The 15,556-nt window shown below is 52.1% G+C and overlaps 1 protein-coding gene across 1 annotated transcript in view; it reads left to right on the forward strand.

Annotated features, from left to right (window-relative positions):
- Nucleotides 1–487: 487 nt before the first annotated feature.
- SEPHS2 (selenophosphate synthetase 2) overlaps nt 488–15,556 on the forward strand; it is a 29,165-nt gene continuing 14,096 nt past the window's right edge. The window contains exons 1-5 of the mRNA XM_060251907.1: nt 488–801; nt 6,421–6,524; nt 7,746–7,853; nt 9,939–10,093; nt 12,164–12,254. Coding sequence (XP_060107890.1) covers nt 528–801; nt 6,421–6,524; nt 7,746–7,853; nt 9,939–10,093; nt 12,164–12,254 — 732 coding nt within the window. The 5' untranslated portion in view covers nt 488–527. The remainder of the gene's footprint in view (nt 802–6,420; nt 6,525–7,745; nt 7,854–9,938; nt 10,094–12,163; nt 12,255–15,556) is intronic.

Consider the following 15,556-nt stretch of genomic DNA (forward strand, 5'->3'; position numbering starts at 1 on the left):
TAACTTGCAGCCGTTAAAGCCTAACGGGCCTGGTCGGGCTCGCTTCTCAAATTCTCGCGAGACCTTGAAGAGCATGATTGTATTTATTCTAGGCCTCTCGCGATAACTTTGAGCCGTTGAAACCTAACGGGCCTGCTCCGGCACTCTTCTCAAATTCTCGCGAGACCTTGCAGAGCATGACTGTTTTTATTCTAGGTCTTTCGCGATAACTTGCAGCCGTTAAAGCCTAACGGGCCTGGTCGGGCTCGCTTCTCAAATTCTCGCGAGACCTTGAAGAGCATGATTGTATTTATTCTAGGCCTCTCGCGATAACTTGGAGCCGTTAAAGCTCTCTTCTCAAACTCTCGCGGAATCTTAAAGCTGAGGAAGCTCCACAGCCTGGTCCCACGCTCTTCCCTAAATCTCGCGGGATCGTAGAGCAGACGAAGCGCCGGGGGGCTCGTCTGGCGTGTACCTCCCAACTCTCGCGAGCCTTCCCAACGGGATCTCGCGGCGAGCTCAAGGGTCAACCTTCTCTGGAAGCCATCATGGCGGCGCTGGCTGGTTCCCCGTCCGCCCCTCTCCCGCCCATGGCAACGGCCGCGCACAGCCCCGGCCCGCCCGGGTACCGGCCCTTCGAGCCCGAGGCGCTGGGCCTTAGCCCGAGCTGGAAGCTCACCGGCTTCGGGGAGCTGCGCGGCTGAGGCTGCAAAGTCCCCCAGGAGACGCTGCTCAGACTCCTGGAGGGACTCGGCGCGCCCCGCGCGGAGCTGGCCGGGGAGGGGGAGGCGGCCGACACCGGGACCCCCACGCCCACCCTCGGTGAGACCCGCAAGCCGGAGGGCGGCCCTGGGGATGGAAGGGGTTGGCATGCAGGAGGCCCAGGTTCAGTCCCCGGCATCTCCAGTTGAGAGGACCAGGCAGGAGGGGATGGGAAAGACCTTGACCTGAGACCCTGGCTGGTGGCAGAGCCTCTGCTTGGCATGCAGAAGGTCCCAGGTTCAATCCCCGGCATCTCCAGTTGAAAGGACCAGGCAGGAGGGGATGGGAAAGACCTTGACCTGAGACCCTGGCTCAGTGGCAGAGCCTCTGCTTGGCATGCAGAAGGTCCCAGGTTCAATCCCCGGCATCTCCAGTTGAAAGGACCAGGCAGGAGGGGATGGGAAAGACCTTGACCTGAGACCCTGGCTCAGTGGCAGAGCCTCTGCTTGGCATGCAGAAGGTCCCAGGTTCAATCCCCGGCATCTCCAGTTGAAAGGACCAGGCAGGAGGGGATGGGAAAGACCTTGACCTGAGACCCTGGCTCAGTGGCAGAGCCTCTGCTTGGCATGCAGAAGGTCCCAGGTTCAATCCCCGGCATCTCCAGTTGAAAGGACCAGGCAGGAGGGGATGGGAAAGACCTTGACCTGAGACCCTGGCTCAGTGGCAGAGCCTCTGCTTGGCATGCAGAAGGTCCCAGGTTCAATCCCCGGCATCTCCAGTTGAAAGGACCAGGCAGGAGGGGATGGGAAAGACCTTGACCTGAGACCCTGGCTCAGCGGCAGAGCCTCTGCTTGGCGTGCAGAAAGTTCCAGGTTCAATCCCCGGCATCTCCAGTTGAAAGGACCAGGCAGGAGGGAACAGGAAAGACCTTGACCTGAGACCCTGGCTCAGTGGCAGAGCCTCTGCTTGGCATGCAGAAGGTCCCAGGTTCAATCCCCGGCATCTCCAGTTGAGAGGACCAGGCAGGAGGGAACAGGAAAGACCTTGACCTGAGACCCTGGCTCAATGGCAGAGCCTCTGCTTGGCATGCAGAAGGTCCCAGGTTCAATCCCCGGCATCTCCAGTTGAAAGGACCAGGCAGGAGGTGATGGGAAAGACCTTGACCTGAGGCCCTGGCTCAGTGGCAGAGCCTCTGCTTGGCGTGCAGAAAGTTCCAGGTTCAATTCCCGGCATCTCCAATTAAAAGGACCAGGCAGGAGGTGATGGGAAAGACCTTGACCTGATACTCCGGCTCAGTGGCAGAGCCTCTGCTTGGCATGCAGAAGGTCCCAGGTTCAATCCCCGGCATCTCCAATTAAAAGGACCAGGCAGGAGGTGATGGGAAAGACCTTGACCTGAGACCCTGGCTCAGTGGCAGAGCCTCTGCTTGGCATGCAGAAGGTCCCAGGTTCAATCCCCGGCATCTCCAGTTAAAAGGACCAGGCAGGAGGTGATGGGAAAGATCTTGACCTGAGACCCTGGCTCAGTGGCAGAGCCTCTGCTTGGCATGCAGAAGGTCCCAGGTTCAATCCCCGGCATCTCCAGTTAGAAGGACCAGGCAGGAGGGGATGGGAAAGACCTTGGCCTGAGACCCTGGCTCAGTGGCAGAGCCTCTGCTTGCCATGCAGAAGGTCCCAGGTTCAGTCCCCGGCATCTCCAGTTAGAAGGACCAGGCAGGAGGGGATGGGAAAGACCTTGGCCTGAGACCCTGGCTCAGTGGCAGAGCCTCTGCTTGGCATGCAGAAGGCCCCAGGTTCAATCCCCGACATCTCCAGTTAAAAGGACCAGGCAGGAGGGGATGGGAAAGACCTTGACCTGAGACCCTGGCTCAGTGGCAGAGCCTCTGCTTGCCATGCAGAAGGTCCCAGGTTCAATCCCCGGCATCTCCAGTTAAAAGGACTAGGTAGAAGGTGATGGGAAAGACCTTGGCTTGAGACTCTGGAGAGCAGCTGCCTGTCTGTGTAGGCGGTATGGACCCTGATGGACCAAGGGTCTGCTTCGATATAAGGCAGCTTCATGTGTAGGGCAGCATCCTAAATGTGACTGGGCTTCCATTCTTACATTTTGGAACAGAAGAATGTTAATAGGATGCCATTGGGATTTTCTAACGTATTTCACTTTATTGATTGTAGTGGTTTTTATATGATGATATTATCCAATATTGTAAAGCACCCACCCAGAGCCTAACACTAGCTTAATTGAATTAACATCAACAATTTTTTCCTCATTTAGGGGAAAGAAAAAATGTCACATACCAAAATAGCACATCAGGGTTAATCTATTTACTTTGTTTCTATCTTGACTTTCTCTTAAGGCTATTCTCATTCTTATATAGGGCTGTCAGTTCTCCCCGTGGCCACTAGCAGGGGACGGGGGTAGGGTTGTCAACTCTAGGTTGGGAAATTCCTGGAGATTTGGGAGTGGAGCCTGGGTGGGATGGGACCTCAGTGGGGTTAAATGCCTTCAAGCAGCTGTAGAAAACAGCAGGAATCCTTTGAAGACAAAATTAATGATTAAGAGGGGTAGCCATGTTAATCTGTTCATAGCTATAGAAAGAGAAAGAGTACAGTAGTGCCTTGAAGACTAAAAATGACAGTTTTCATGAGTCACTGCTTTCTTCATCTGTTCTGAATAAGTGAACTGTGGATTACTAAAGCTTATAACCCTGCTACAAATTTTATTAGTCTTTAAGGTGCTACTGGACTCTTCCCTGCCCCTCCACTGGCAGCTGCTGGAATGACCTTGGGTCAGCCATAGTTCTCGCAGGAGCTGTCCTTGAAAGGGCAGCTTCTGGGAGAGCTCTCTCAGCTCCACCTACTTCATAGGGTGTCTGTTGTAGGGGAGGAATGGAAAGGAGATTGTAGGCCGCTCTGAGACTCTGTCCATGAAAGGGCAGCTTCTAGGAGAGCTCCCTCTGCCCCACCTACCTCACAGGGTGTCTCTTGTGCGGGAGGAAGGGAAAGGAGATTGTAGGCTGCTCTGAGACTTTGTCCTTGAAAGGGCAGCTTCTAGGAGAGCTCTCTCAGCCCCAGCCACCTCACAGGGTGTCTGTTGTGGGGAAGGAAGGGAAAGGAGATTGTAGGCCGCTCTGAGACTCTGTCCTTGAAACAGCTTCTAGGAGAGCTCTCTCAGCCCCAGCCACCTCACAGGGTGTCTGTTGTGGGGAAGGAAGGGAAAGGAGATTGTAGGCCGCTCTGAGACTCTGTCCTTGAAACAGCTTCTAGGAGAGCTCTCTCAGCCCCAGCCACCTCACAGGGTGTCTGTTGTGGGGGAGAAAGGTAAAGGAGATTGTGACCACTCTGAGATTCAGAGTGGAGGGCGGGATATAAATCCAATATCATCATCATCATCTTGCTTGCTTCTTTCTGCAAGGCTGCTTCATTTGTATTTAATTTTGGGTGCTTCTACCTTGCTTTCTTCCAGATACCCAAAGGGGGGGGCTACATTGTTCTCTTTCCCTCCCTTTTATCTTCACAACAACCCTGTAAGGTAGGTTAGGCTGATGATGTGTGTCTGTCCCAAGGTGCTGCCCTAAACTTCTCTCCTTAGGTTGCTAGATTTGGAGGGCGGAGGGTGTGTGGTGGGGGGGGGGGGAGGTTGAAAGCTGAACTGAAGCAGCGTTCTTACTTTGCCATGAAACATTTCTTAGTGCAGCCTACCAAACAAGGTTGCTGTGTGGGGGGGTGTGAGGGTAGGAGAACACCTTGGGACCTGGGGATTTGAGGACCCACCTCCTCCTGTACTGCACAGCCCTGCTTTCTGTGCCTGCTGTCTGCAGAGGTGCAACAGGTTAAGACGGAGCTTGTTCAGTGGTGGCCTCTTAATTTCGGAATATCCTTCCTTTTGAAGCTTACTTGGTGTCTCGTGAACATGAAGACGTGAAATTGCCTTATGCTTTTTTTGTTAGTATTTTCTGTATGTATGTGTGTGTGCATGCATGCGTGCCTGGAAGTCATGGCTGAATTCTGGCGATCCCAGTAGGGCTTCAGCATTCAGGGAGGTGGTTGGTTATTGCCTGCCTCTGCATCCTGGTCCTGGTATTTCCTGGAGGCTTCCCATCCAGGTGCTTGCTTAGGGGCTTCCAAGTATTTGCCCTGCTTTGCTTCTGAGATCTGAGGAGAATGGACTTGCCTGAGCTATCCAGGTCAGAGCAAAACTACCTTATGCTGAATAAGGCCATCCATATAATTTCTTTTTTTTGTAGAAAAAGCCCAGCGGGAACTCATTTGCATATTAGGCCACACCCCTGGCACCAAACCAGCTGGAACTGAGTTCCCACTCAAAAAAGTCCTGGGGTTGCCAAGTTCCAGGAGGAACCTGGGGATCACCTGGAATCACATCCGTTTCCCTGGAGGAAGCGGCTGCTTTGGAGGGTGGAATCTGGAGCGTTTTATCCCACTGAGGCTCCTCCCCTCCCCAGAACCCTCCCTCCCAAGGCTGTGTCTCTCAAAGCTCCAGAAATTCCCCAACTCAGAGTTAGCACTCCTACGAGAAGCCGCATCCCCAATCACGTTTCAAACGGAAATGACCCTACTAAGCAGGAGAGGGAAAGGCAGGGCCTTTTTTTTGGTAGAAAAAGCCCCGCGGGACCTCATTTGTATATTAAGCCACACCCCCTGACACCAAGCCAGCCGGAATTCTGTTCCTGCTCAAAAAAAGCCCTGCAAGGCAGTATTGTCTATGCAGGCTGGCAGCAGCTTTCCAAAGTCTCTTAGCTCTTTTGCATCACCCACTGCCGGCTCCGCTTTCTTAATTGGAGATGCTGGGGACCGATGATCTACCACTGAGAGAAAGTCTGTCTCCTAGGTAGCTGTTACCTTTCTTTTTACCTGGACTTTCAATAGATGGGGTTCTGAAATTATTTTACAGCAGATTTTTATGGCTCTTAGCTTGAAGATTGCTTTATTAGGCTTCTGACTGTTGCTTTATGCCCGTGGTTTGTTACTGGTACTGCTTAACACTGATGTTCTGGTTTTATTGCGCTTTCTGTACTGATGTTCTGGTTTTATTGCGCTTTCTGTACTTTGTGAGCTGTCTTGAGCGGGTCTCTGGATAAGTGGTGAAAACGTTTTCCAAACGTACTGCTTGGAACACCTTGGAGATTAAGATATGTAATAAAGTATAGTTGGGTTAAGAGGCTGCAGTCCGAGTTCTCTGCTTATGACCTGAGTGCGATCCTGGCGGAAGCTGGGTTCAGGTCGCCAGCTCAAGGTTGACTCAGTCTTCCATTCTTTCGAGGATGGTAAAATGAGGACCCGGCTTGCTGGAGGGAAAGTGTAGATGACTAGGAAAGGCAATGGCAAACCACATTAACGTCAGATGTTTGAGTGCCGCAAGGATAGATGGATGGATGAAAGAGGGAGGGAGGGAGAAAGAAAGCAACTTTAACTTTAAATGCATTCTCCAAGCTGCTGGCTAGCTTTGCTTGGAGAAGTGATTTAAAGAGACAAACGCTTTCTCCAAGCCAGCCAATGGGGCAGCGGGGGCTTCGAGAGTCACACAATAAGTGTGAAAGAGCCACGTGTGGCTCCCGAGCTGCAGTTCGGCCACCCCTAGCCTAACCTACCTCTCAGGGTTGTTGTGAGGATAAACCAGAGGAGAGGAGAATAATGTAAGCGACTTTGGGCCCCCACTGGGGAGAAAGGCAGGAAATAAAGAGTAAAATAATTTTTAAAATGCGACGCCTCTTCTTCCTTGCAGGCATTGGAATGGACTCCTGCGTTATCCCCCTGAGGCATGGGGGTCTCTCCCTCGTACAGACCACAGACTTCTTTTATCCCCTGGTGGAGGATCCCTATATGATGGTGAGTGGTCAGAAGAAGAAAAAGAAAATGCTATTGGATTTATATCCTGCACTCCACTTTGAATCTCAGAGCGGCTCACAATCTCCTTTATCTTCCTCCTCTGCAACAGACACCCTGTGAGGTGGGTGGGGCTGAGAGGGCTCTCCCAGCAACTGCCCTTTCAAGAGTCTCAGAGCGGTCACAATCTCCTTTCCCTTCCTCCCCCACAACAGAACCCTGTGAGGTGGGTGGGGCTGAGAGGGCTCTCCCAGCAGCTGCCCTTTCAAGGACAGAGTCTCAGAGCGGTCTGCAGTCTCCTTTCCCTTCCTCCCCCACAATGGACACCCTGTGAGGAGGGTGGGGCTGAGAGAGCTCTCCCAGAAGCTGCCCTTTCAAGGACAGTCTCAGAGCGGCCTACAATCTCCTTTCCCTTCCTCCCCCACAACAGACACCCTGTGAAGTGGGTGGGGCTGGGAGGGCTCTCCCGGAGCTGCCATTTCAAGGACAGAGTTTCTGAGCGGCCTACAATCTCCTTTCTCTTCTTCCCCTACAACAGACCCCCTGTGAGGTGGGGTGGGCTGAGAAGCCACTCCCAGAGCTGCCCTTTCAAGGACAGTCTCAGAGCGGCCACAATCTCCTTTCCCTTCCTCCCCCACAACAGACACTCTGTGAGGTGGGTGGGGCTGAGAGGGCTCTCCCAGAGCTGCCCTTTCAAGGACAGTCTCAGAGCAGCCACAATCTCCTTTCCCTTCCTCCCCCACAACAGACACCCTGTGAGGTGGGTGGGGCTGAGAAAGCTTTCCCAGAAGCTGCCCTTTCAAGGACAATATCTGCGAGAGCTCTACGAGACCCAAGGGCATTCCAGCAGCTGCAAGTGGAGGAGTGGGGAATCAAGCCTGGTTCTCCCAGGTGGTGGGCTCTCCTTCCTTGGAGCTTTTTCAACAGAGGCTGGATGGCCCTCTGGCAGCAATGAAGATCCTGTGAAGTTCCCTGCATTGTGCAGGGGGTTGGACTAGATGACGCTGGAGGTCCCTTCCAACGCTATGATTCTGTAAGAGTCCGCGCACTTAACCACTATACCAAACTGGTTAGGAGGGGGCTCAGTTGGGCATCTGACCAGAGCCTTGAATGTTCTACCTGGGAGGAGGCAGCTTTTGGAGCGGGAGGCTCACGAAGACAATTGCCCTGTGTGTCATTTCCCTTCTGATTCAGTGCCTGTCGCTGCATCTGTGTCTGATCTAGGGCCGCATCGCCTGCGCCAACGTGCTGAGCGACCTGTACGCCATGGGCATCACCGAGTGCGACAACATGCTCATGCTGCTGAGTGTGAGCCAGAAGATGACCGAAGAGGTGAGGAGCGCCCGGGATCCTCTTAGCTTCTAAGCAGGGGTGGAGTTCTAGCAGGAGACCCTTTGCATATTAGACCACGCCCCCCCCTGAGGTAACCAATCCTCCAAGAGCTTACAGAAAAGAACCTTGTAAGCTCTTGGAGGGATTGGCTACATCAGGGGTGTGTGGCCTAATATGCAAAGGAGCTCTTGCTAGAATTCCACCCCTGCATATCCCTGATGTAGCCAATCCTCCAAGGGCTTACAGGGCTCTTCGTACAGGGCCTACTATAAACTCTTGGAGGATTGGCTACATCAGGGGGCGTGGCCTAATATGCAAAGGAGCTCTTGCTAGAATTTCACCCCTGCATATCCCTGATGTAGCCAATCCTCCAAGGGCTTACAGGGCTCTTCGTACAGGGCCTACTATAAACTCTTGGAGGGATTGGCTACATCAGGAGGGCGTGGCCTAAGATGCAAAGGAGCTCTTGCTAGAATTCCATCCCTGAATATCCCTGATGTAGCCAATCCTCCAAGGGCTTACAGGGCTCTTCGTACAGGGCCTACTATAAGCTCTTGGAGGGATTGGCTACATCAGGGAGGTGTGGCCTAAGATGCCAAGGAGCTCCTGCTAGAATTCCACCCCTTGACCATTTTGCAAAATGGGTATTTTATATATGCCACTTACATGAGATTTTCAATTGAAATTATGGCAAAGGTTCTGCAGATAATTATATTTCTAGTGGTCGTTTCCCTCTGGGATTTGATTGGCTGTTTGATCTTAGCTTCAGCAAAAATACCTCCACAGCTAGCTGAGCTTAGATATCATGGCAAAAATCATAGTTTGAGATTCCTGTTGGGCCAACCAAAGCATAGAGCTGCTTGTGTACTTTAGGTACGTGTCTGCATTCCAGTCTCAAGTTACAGTAATCTCCAGAGGCAAATCATGGATTGCCAACACAGACCTAACATAGTCCCAATGGCTTTCAAGCCATTTCAGACCATGGGGGGGCGGGTTTTGTTCACGTTTGCCTGCCTATTGCACTTGGAAGTTGCCATACTGAATCAGACCCTTGGCCCACTCAGACTTGCAGCGGGCTTTCCAGAGTCTCAAGCAGAAATAGCTTTCCCAGACCGCTTTTTGCCTGGTCCCTTTAACTGGAGATGCCGGGGATTGAACCTGGGACCTTCTGCATGCCAAGCAGGGGCTCTGCCACTGAGCCAGGGTCTCAGCTCAAGGCCTTTTCCATCACCTCCTGCCTGGTCCTTTCAACTAGAGATGCCAGGGATTGAACCTGGGACCTTCTGCATACCAAGCAGAGGCTCTGCCACTGAGCCAGGATCTCAGGTTAAGGTCTTTTCCATCACCTCCTGCCTGGTCCCTTTAACTGGAGGTGCCGGGGATTGAACCTGAGACCTTCTGCATGCCAAGCAGATGCTCTGCCACTGAGTCAGGGTCTCAGCTCTATGCCTTTTCCATTACCTCCTGCCTGGTCCTTTCAACTAGAGATGCCAGGGATTGAACCTGGGACCTTCTGCATACCAAGCAGAGGCTCTGCCACTGAGCCAGGATCTCAGGTCAAGGTCTTTTCCATCACCTCCTGCCTGGTCCTTTCAACTAGAGATGCCAGGGATTGAACCTGGGACCTTCTGCATACCAAGCAGAGGCTCTGCCACTGAGCCAGGATCTCAGGTCAAGGTCTTTTCCATCACCTCCTGCCTGGTCCCTTTAACTGGAGGTGCCGGGGATTGAACCTGAGACCTTCTGCATGCCAAGCAGATGCTCTGCCACTGAGTCAGGGTCTCAGCTCTATGCCTTTTCCATTACCTCCTGCCTGGTCCTTTCAACTAGAGATGCCAGGGATCGAACCTGGGACCTTCTGCATGCCAAGCAGAGGCTCTGCCACTGAGCCATAGCCTCTCCCTTAAGCCATGTTGCAAACCACATATGTTGTCTCAACTGAGCATTTGTCGCCAAGAGTAGTTTGCAGCAAAATACATCGGCAGGAAATAGCCCTTAGTATTCTAGGCCCAGCTTCCCACTTCCTGCAAGAAGCTTGAGAACCAAGGTAGTTTCCTGAACCCCTTATTATTGCCCTTCACCCAGGAGCGGGACAAAATCATGCCGCTGATTATCAAGGGCTTCCGGGATGCAGCGGAAGACGGCGGCACCTCGGTAACTGGTGGGCAGACAGTCTTGAATCCTTGGATCATCGTTGGAGGAGTCGCGACCGTGGTCTGTCAGCCCAATGAGTTTATCTTGTGAGTATCGGGATATTTGTGAAAAGGTGAGGGGTGATTTGAGAAAGGTGACGGTAGGATGCCCCCTGTAGGCCCAGAAGGTCATGTTTAAAACCTGACACGGCTTTATCTGACAAGATACCGGGAGGAGTGCGTTTTGCCCTGCATCGGTTTCCAAGATTATGCACGGGATAGAGAAGGCAGAGAAAGAAGTCCTTTTCTCCCTTTCTCACAATACGAGAACTCTTGGGCGCTCCATGAAATTGCTGAGCAGTCGGGTTAGAACGGATAAAAGGAAGTGCTTCTTCACCCAAAGGGTGATTCACACGTGGAATTCACTGCCACAGGAGGTGGTGGCGGCTACAGGCATAGACAGCTTCGAGAGGGGATTGGATAAGCATATGCAGCAGAGGTCCATCAGTGGCTATTAGCCACAGCATATTGTTGGAACTCTCTGTCTGGGGCAGTGATGCTCTGTATTCTTGGTGCTTGGGAGGGACAATAGTGTGAGGACTTCCAGTGTTCTGGCCCCACACTGATGGATCTCCTGATGGCACTTGGGGTTTTTTTGGCCATTGTGTGACACTAAGTGTTGGACTGGATGAGCCGTTGACCTGAGCCAACATGGCTTCTCTTGTTCTTATTCCTGCCAAGGAATTAAGGCCACAAGGGGAGTCCCTTCTCATTATTGAGTCAGTTTGGTATAGTGGTGAAGTGTGCAGACTCTTATCTGGGAGAACCGGGTTTGATTCCCCCTCCTCCACTTGAAGCTGCTGGAATGACCTTGGGTCAGCCATAGCTCTGGCAGCGGTTGTCCTTGAAAGGGCAGCTGCTGTGAGAGCCCTCTCAGCCCCACCCACCTCACAGGGTGTCTGTTGTGGGGGAGGAAGGCAAAGGAGATTGTAAGCTGCTCTGAGTCTCTGATTCAGAGAGAAGGGCAAGGTATAAATCTGCCATTCTTCTTCTTCTTCTTCTTCTTTTGTCTCACCAATCAAAGAAGCTCACCTGCTGGGGGGGGCATACGAGAGAGGGCCTTTTTGGTGGCAGCCCCAGAATTACAGAGCAATCTCCCTGGGGTGGTGCACTTTACCCCTTCACTATTGATCTTTTGTGAGCTGAGAGTTTTATTTAGGGTTGTGTTTAACTGGTTTTTCTAAAATTGGCAGTCCTCATTGGAATTTTTAAATGTTGATCATTTATGGATTTATAATTATCGCTTTATTTGTACGGTCTTATTGTTTTCTGATCATTTTTATTTATTTAGTAAATTTATATTCCGCCCTTTCCCATGCCGGGGTCAGAGCAGATTACAAACACAATATTGCAAGTCACATTAAGTTCTGCAAGGAAGAAAGAAGGCTAATAAATATTTTGAATAAATAATTTTTTTAAAGGTTATGCGGTCTTTAATGGCTGATAAACAACTTTAGAGGAGTTGCGTTGGGGTAGAGATTGCTCCTGTAATTTCTGCAAGCCACGGAGCAAGGGTGGGTGATAAAAACAGTTTTAAAAAGGTAAAGGTAGTCCCCTGTGCAAGCACCAGTCGTTTCCGACGCTGGGGTGAGGTTGCTTTCACAATGTTTTTACGGCAGACTTTTTATGGGGTAGCTTACCATTGCCTTCCCCAGTCATCTACGCTTTCCCCCCAGCAAGCTGGGGACTCATTTTACCAACCTCGGAAGGATGGAAGGCTGAGTCAACCTGGAGCCGGCTACCTGAACCAGCTTCTGCTGGGATCGAACTCAGGTCGTGAGCAGAGGGCTCCGACTGCAGTGCTGCAGCTTTACCACTCTGCACCACGGGGCTCTCTTTATTTTTTTAGAGATTGCTCCTGTAATTTCTGCGAGCCATGGAGCAAGGGCGGGCGATAGGGAATCACAATCTCCGTTTCAGGCCCGACAGTGTTTATTTCACTAAGAATATTTAGATTTCATTTCATGGAATGTCAAGGGCAGTGGGAAAGGCTGTTTGTGGCCCAGAGAATGTTTTGAAGGGACTGACTGCAAGCACAGTTCTGGGAACTTGTCTGGTGGGGAGACTGGGAAACGTGTGCAAATTGCTGAGCTTTGGACTTTGTTTATTTGATACAAGGCCGGAGAGCGCCGTTCCAGGGGACGTCCTCGTCCTGACCAAGCCTCTGGGGACGCAGGTGGCCGTGAGCGCTCACCAGTGGCTCGATAACGTAAGTGCTCAGCCGTGGGAAAGCTAACTGGTCTTGCAGATTATATTCTGCCAAGGGACGGGAGGTTGCTAAACAGGGGTCTGCTTCGAAATGGGATGGAGACTTTACTCAGGGGTGGAATTCTAGCAGGAGCTCCTTTGCATATTAGGCCGCACCCCACCAATCTAGCCAATCCTCCGAGAGCTGACATAAAAGAGCCCTGTAAGCTCCTGGAGGATTGGCTGCATCAGGGGTGTGTGGCCTAATATGCAAAGGAGCTCTTGCTAGAATTCCACCCCTGACTTTACATACTGCAGCTAAAGCAGTTATTGCTTGTAAATGGAAAGAAGAACAGTCCCCTGACACACGGGCTTGACTTCTCAAACTTTGGGATTCTTTATACTAGATAAGATCACTGATGAGCTCCAGTCACGTGCTGATATACCTCAACATAAGCCTGTGATGGAAAAGCAGGTCACCTTTTTAAAGAATCCGTTTTGCTAAATACTTTGCTGCTGCTACTTCTCGATCTGTCAGCAGCATTTGACATAGTCGATTACAACCTTATGACCCACAGCCTCGCCGTCACCGGAGTTCAGGGGGTGGCCTTACAGTTGTTTTCCTCCTTTCTCTGGGGGTGGGAACAAAGTGTGGTGCTTGGCGAACAGACTTCCTTGTGGCATCCACTTATATGGATCCACTTATGTCCAGTTATAGAGAGCCAGTTTGGTGTAGTGGTTAAGTGCGTGGAGTCTTATCTGGGAGAACCGGGTTGGATTCCCCACTCCTCCACTTGCAGCTGCTGGAATGGCCTTGGGTCAGCCACAGCTCTGGCAGAGGTTGTCCTTGAAAGGGCAGCTGCTGTGAGAGCCCTCTCAGCCCCACCCACCTCACAGGGTGTCTGTTGTGGGGGAGGAAGGTAAAGGAGATTGTGAGCCGCTCTGAGACTGTGTCCTTGAAAGGGCAGCTGCTGTGAGAGCCCTCTCAGTCCCACCCACCTCACAGGGTGTCTGTTGTGGGGGAGAGGAGATATAGGAGATTGTAAGCCGCTCTGACTTTCTGATTCAGAGAGATGGGTGGGATATAAATCTGCAATTCTTCTATATGTAGAGTGCCACAGGGAGCCATTCTCATGCCAATATTATTTTCGGCCAGTCGCCGTCCTTGACCGGTTGTCCGAGGCATTGGGAGCCGTGGCTGGGTGGTTACAACAGAGCTGACTGAAGAAGAAGATAATATTGGATTTATATCCCGCCCTCCACTCCGAAGAGTCTCAGAGCGGCTCACAATCTCCTTTCCCTTCCTCCCCCACAACAGACACCCTGTGAGGTAGATGAAGATATTGGATTTATATCCCGCCCTCCACTCCAAAGAGTCTCAGAGCGGATCACAATCTCCTTTCCCTTTCTCCCCCACAACAGACACCCTGTGAGGTGGGTGGGGCTGGAGAGAGGGCTCTCACAGCAGCTGCCCTTTCAAGGACAGAGGCTCAGAGCGGCTCACAATCTCCTTTCCCTTCCTCTCCCACAACAGACACCCTGTGAAGTGGGTGGGGCTGGAGAGGGCTCTCACAGCAGCTGCCCTTTCAAGGACAGAGGCTCAGAGCAGCCTACAATCTCCTTTCCCTTCCTCCCCCACAACAGACACCCTGTGAGGTAGATGAAGATATTGGATTTATATCCCGCCCTCCACTCCAAAGAGTCTCAGAGCGGCTCACAATCTCCTTTCCCTTCCTCCCCCACAACAGACACCCTGTGAGGTAGATGAAGATATTGGATTTATATCCCGCCCTCCACTCCAAAGAGTCTCAGAGCGGCTCACAATCTCCTTTCCCTTCCTCCCCCACAACAGACACCCTGGGAGGTGGGTGGGGCTGGAGAGGGCTCTCACAGCAGCTGCCCTTTCAAGGACAACTTCTGCCAGAGCGATGCCTGACCCAAGGCCATTCCAGCAGCTGCAAGTGTAAGAGTGGGGAATCAAACCCGGTTCTTCCAGATAACAGTCCGCGCACTTAACCACTACACCAAACTGGCTGAATCCAGCTAAGATGGAGGTCCTGTACCTGAGTCGGGGTGGGATGGGTCTGGGCATCCAGCTCCCAGCTTTGGACGGTGCCACATTGGTGCCAGCCCAACATGTGAAGAACTTGGGAGTGACCTTGGATGCCTCCCTTTCCATGGAGGCCCAGATCACAATGTTTGCCAGGTCTGCCTTTTGTTACCTTCAGCAGATCAGGCAGCTAGCACCGTATCTATCCCCCCAGGACCTGGCTACAGTGGTCCATGCAATGGTCACTTCCAGACTAGACTACTGTAACTCGCTCTACGCCGACTTACCCTTGAGACTGATCCGGAAACTGCAGTGGGTGCAGAATGCGGCGGCTCGCCTGCTGACTGCACCACCTTTACGGGTGGGCATTGGGCTGGCGCGCCGCAGTCTGCACTGGCTGCCCATTGAGTACCGGATTTGCTTCAAGGTTTTAGTTTTAATGTTCAAAGCCTTACGCGGCCTGGGACCTACATACCTGCGGGACCGTCTCCTTCCATATATGCCCGGGAGGTCATTACATTCGGCCTCCCAACATCTGTTGGCCGTCCCCAGCCCAAGAGACGCCCGCCTCGCCTCAACTAGGGACAGGGCTTTTTCAGTCCTGGCCCCCGACCTGGTGGAATCAGCTCCCTCCAGAGATCCGGGCCCTACCTGGCTTATTAGCCTTCCGTAGGGCCTGTAAAACGGAGCTGTTCCGCCAGGCTTTTAGCTGAGGGCGCGGGCGTCTATTCTTGATCTGGTTGGCCTCCCCTGTCGGCACTGTCACCTGTGCTAGGAAATGGAATAATATCTGCCATCTCTGAAATATCATGATGTGAGACGGCCAGGCCGGGCAATACGCGATGATACGGTGAAGTTTTCTGAGTGCTGTTGAGCTGTCTGTCTGTAAAGTGTTTTTATTTTAGTATTGTATTGTTTTATCGTATGTTGGACTCTGCCCTGAGCCCTACAGGGAATGGGCGGAATAGAAATGCACTAAAATAAATAAATAAATTGACTTTATGTAATATTATTTGGGTGTTGAGTTTATGTTGTAGCGTATTTTGACGTTTTATGATTTTCTGTAAGCTGTTCGAGTTTGGTGTAGCGGTTAAGTGCGCGGAGTCTTATCTGGGAGAACCGGGTTTGATTCCCCACTCCTCCACTTGCACCTGCTGGAATAGCCTTGGGTCAGCCAGAGCTCTGGCAGAGGTTGTCCTTGAAAGGGCAGCTGTTGTGAGAGCCCTTTCCAGCCCCACCCACCTCACAGGGTGTCTGTTGTGGGGGAGGAAGGG

The sequence above is a fragment of the Heteronotia binoei genome, chromosome 13 (assembly GCF_032191835.1).
Source record: "Heteronotia binoei isolate CCM8104 ecotype False Entrance Well chromosome 13, APGP_CSIRO_Hbin_v1, whole genome shotgun sequence".
Lineage (NCBI taxonomy): Eukaryota > Metazoa > Chordata > Lepidosauria > Squamata > Gekkonidae > Heteronotia > Heteronotia binoei.